Source organism: Hyalella azteca, unplaced genomic scaffold (genome assembly GCF_000764305.2).
Source record: "Hyalella azteca isolate HAZT.00-mixed unplaced genomic scaffold, Hazt_2.0.2 contig2887, whole genome shotgun sequence".
In the NCBI taxonomy this organism is placed as follows: Eukaryota; Metazoa; Arthropoda; class Malacostraca; order Amphipoda; family Hyalellidae; genus Hyalella; species Hyalella azteca.
Genome location: NW_025933145.1, coordinates 34060 through 38324, shown reverse-complemented (window position 1 = coordinate 38324; position 4265 = coordinate 34060). Strand labels below are relative to the sequence as shown.

At 36.9% G+C, this 4265-nt stretch overlaps 1 protein-coding gene across 1 annotated transcript in view; it reads right to left on the bottom strand.

The window, feature by feature from the left end:
* LOC108677004 (nuclear mitotic apparatus protein 1-like) overlaps positions 1 to 4265 on the bottom strand; it is a 15001-nt gene that overhangs the window by 10087 nt on the left and 649 nt on the right. Inside the window, exons 2-3 of the mRNA XM_018165156.2 lie at positions 619 to 770; positions 132 to 161 (exon numbers count right to left, since the gene is read on the bottom strand). Of these exons, the coding sequence (XP_018020645.1) occupies positions 132 to 161; positions 619 to 770 (182 nt within the window). The remainder of the gene's footprint in view (positions 1 to 131; positions 162 to 618; positions 771 to 4265) is intronic.

Sequence of the window (4265 nt, the reverse complement as noted above, 5' to 3'; positions counted from 1 at the left end):
GTGTCTGTACTCACTTGTTGTCCACGAGGTGACCACGCAGTGTCTGTACTCACTTGTTGTCCACGAGGTAACCACGCAGTGTCTGTACTCACTTGTTGTCCACGAGGTGACCACGCAGTGTCTGTACTCACTTGTTGTCCACGAGGTGACCACGCATGTGTCTGCAGCCGCAGATTATGTCAAGTCATGTTCAGTACAAATTACTGAAAATTTTCCTTTGTAGAATTAGGCAAGTTCTAGCCATAGAAATTTGTATCACAGTTAGCGGGTTGCGACTGGTGCGACAGCACGGTGCCCTCACTGTTTTGGTAAGGAACTATTTATTTTTGGATACTTATTACGTATATTATTACTACTTTCATTCTAGAGTACTTCTGTTGGAATGATGAGTTATTCATGATTATTTCACTATTCTATTATAATTTACGCTTGTTCATTTGTGTGTTAATTTGTTTGCAGAAACCGTTTGCGGTATGTTAAATAAAAATGAAGAACCTACCACAAGTTAATGACATCCTGCAACGAGTTATTTGATTTCAGCAGTATGGGAATTTAATACGAAAGACGACGAAGAAAGTGGCTGCTAATGTAGAAGTCGTCTTTAGTGTCTGTACTCACTTGTTGTCCACGAGGTGACTGCGGTGCTGCCGCTGTGCCAGTTCGTTGCTCAGTTTGTGAGACTGAAGCTGGAGGCTCTCGAGACTGCGTCGCAGGGTCGCCACTGTGTTCTCGCTCTCCTCGAGCTGCTGTTTCGTGTCGCTCAGCTCCACCTACCAGGCAAATGCGTGTTGAGCCGAGCAATGCAATGTTGGGTGCACTTCTTGGTCGCTAGTAAAAGCATCAGCAACTTTCAAAATTATATTGACGGCACAACATGAACACACTCTAAAAATATGAGAAATATATTCAAATGAGATAACTATTACGACTTGTCTCTCTTTGCCTAATAACTTCCTTCTCATATATAATCCTTTCGTTCACTCGGAAATCAAGTGGAATCATTCATTTAGAATAATTACCAGCATTTACCAGTGCAACTACTACTAGTTTTTCCACCGATGACTAAATCATCAGTCGTGATGACCCTAAATGCCGGACAAAACACAATTCAACAAACATAAGAAAAGTGGTAACGAAGAGAGCGTGGTCGGAATACATCACCACGGTGACGGTCTTCCATCGCAAAATGTTGTTCGTTACTAGCTCCAGTTTTTCTAGCATCTCCGTCAGCTGATGATCAAAACCGACGGAAGCATACACTACGAGAAATCAAGCTTGTATTGTGACCAAAATTTAAATTCTCTTGCATTTTCTTTGAATAAATAGATAGACATTTGTCTAAAAATGGTTTATGTGACAAATTTGCTGCCCTTTTTACCGGATCTCCGGTTTGGCAAACGTCAGGTAGTAAGTTAAATATTCGTTCTTTAAACCGTAGACTTCAGATGAACGTGCATAATTGACGTAGAGTAAGGCTTACATCCTAAAGACGCGAATGTTTATAAAGTTTTTCCCTATGTTAAGTTTCTTTGTCTCAGAGTAAACGAGAATAATATGTTACCGGTATATTCGTTTAAATTCTTCATTCCGAGCATTTATTTCAGCTACTATTGTTTCTCTTGTTTCCCGCAAACTATATTTTTTGAGGAGCTTCGGGAACTTAACGTTTTAATCAAGACAAAGTTTACACTTACGGTAGGCTAAACTTGGAGCCGAAACTGTAAATAAAAGATACAAAAAGTGCTGAACAAAAGGACCAGGAAGTAGTATAAAAATTAAACAGAAACTAGGGATTTAGACGAGAAAGAAACAATTGAAGCAGAAATTAGTATTTAAACGAAGCCGAATGTGGTAACAAATGAAGTAGAAATTATTACGTAAACGTCAGTAAAATTAATAAGTAATCGAAGCAGAAATTTTTACGTTAACAAATTCGAAAGTAGATACTAAAAATATAACTAATTATTATATACACGAAACGGAAAATACAAGCAAAACAGAACAGAAATTAATGAAAAACTAAATTGGATAAGCGGATAAGCAAAGCCTAAAAAATGCTTGAAGGAAGCAGAGAGCGGAAAATAAGGAAAGGATAAGTAGTTAATAGCCACTTCTGTCTGAAGTAATAATCAGCGCATAAAATATAACACATCATAAGAGGATAAATATTAGTCTGTGCATGAATGAGGCAGCTGTAGGTCACGACGCTCATGTACGTGGAGCATACGTCTTGCCGGGCTGGGGTCGTGACGTGCCACCCCCACTGCCGGTGTTCGAAAAGATGCCCCCCTAACAAAATTTAGAGTCGCCCCAGCTTCTGGTAATCCAAGTCAGAAGCTGCTGCGTCTGTAAATTTTCACTGGGCCACTGCGCATTGCATTGGCAGCTTTTACGCACACGATGCGGCTAATGTTGGAGTTGTGTCGATAGGGCGTTGCTGTAATACAACAAACCCTTGCAACATTAACAAGGAAATGAAAACGTACCTGAGTCTCATGCAGCGCTCACTAACTAAACGAAATGAGCTTTACAAATATTCAGTGTTCAAAATTCTTGAAGCCACGGATTTGCACAAAACAATTAAAAAATAACATGGAAAAAAGGTATCCTATTAATCTAAAGATTGATTAAGGCTCACAATTGATTGATTAATTTTTAGGTTTTGCCTTCGAGTGCAGTGTTGACCGTATGAAATTACAATCGTGCCAAAACTGTCAATGTGTCAAGAAAGAGTCAACGTTGAAAATAAATCAGCCAGTTTTCCACAGTACTGTTGGAAGTAGTACGTCTTACAGTGGCCTATTTAGATTCACTATTAAACAATTAATAATAATAACATATTCTATAACGAATCCGAGCCGCTGAATACCATGATTTGTTCTACCTAGCTCAACATGCGTAGCATTATATCAAAGCTGGCATCATAAAGAAATCTGTCCTAGGTTATGATGCTCAATTAGTTGCGTCTTATGTGAATTGCGATGACACTCAACTGAAAGGTTTCTACTAGGATAGTTTTGATTGTGGTTGTTGAACTCAACAATTTATAGTGACAAATCATAGATTTTTTAGAATCAGTTTAGTTTTAATTACCTCGTCTTCTCAAGATTTAAACAAATTTCTTATGTATGATAGTGCTATTATCCACGATACTTTACTGGTCTACTTACATATATGTTTCAAAAATGACCTAGCAGAAGAGTTTAAAAAAAGTCTCTGTTTTGACAATATGCTCAACATATACGAAGATATAGCGGCAGCACAACATGATCCCAGAAGCGATTCAACGTCGTGATTGCAGATTAGAGAACGTTTTTGCAATGCAAGTAAGTTTCGAGAAAATTACTTGTATCTTTTCAATTAAGATCTTTTAATAAGCTGCAATAAACAATAGTATACATTGAGCTCTAAACAATTTGTATCCCTCAAATGTGCATTCTTGTATGATTTACCAGTAACCAGTTTAATGCTCATTAGCATGTTCACCGCATAACTACTACTAGTCGCTTTCAAGTAACCAAGAAACTTTCTTTAAATTAAAATATTCATACATGCGCATCTTTGAGTAGAAATGGCATTAGTTTGCAGGTTAGTTTCCGATTAATCATTCATCGAGCCTGTCGAGGGATGTTTCATCCAAGTAATCTGGAATTATCGAATTGTGTGTATTATACATTAATATACAATCGGTTTCAAGCTTCCCGCCTACATTGCTTGGAACGACGATAGCAGCGTAATCTTCAAGAAATGTGTCATTTGTTGACTAATGGAGTTATTAGGTTGAAAGGCTTAAGTCATCTTATCTTATGTTTTCACGCCTGATAAACGTAATAAAATATTTCTATAAATAACTCTAAAATTATAATAAACAGTATCGGTATATTTCTAAATAGAAATCTTACATCATCAAACCTGGAGAGGCTGGAGACGTCAACCCCACACATCTAAGTTGAACTGACGCGCAAAAAAGCAAGAGGAGAATATTTTCAAGCAAACATCTTATGGAATTACGCATAGTTAAATAATTAAGAATCCATTATTAATAATTTCCATAAATATGTTATGATTTATATCGTTAATGTCTTAAAACAATATTGTAAACTGACATAATACAATCAATAGTTTTTATAAAAAATATGACCACATAGATGCGCTGACAGATTTGAACAACATAAAAACCTATGAAGGCCGTCACACGTCTCTAAATAAACAATTGTAATGTTTAAACTTTTGTATGACAGGCTACTTGCTTATCATATATATAT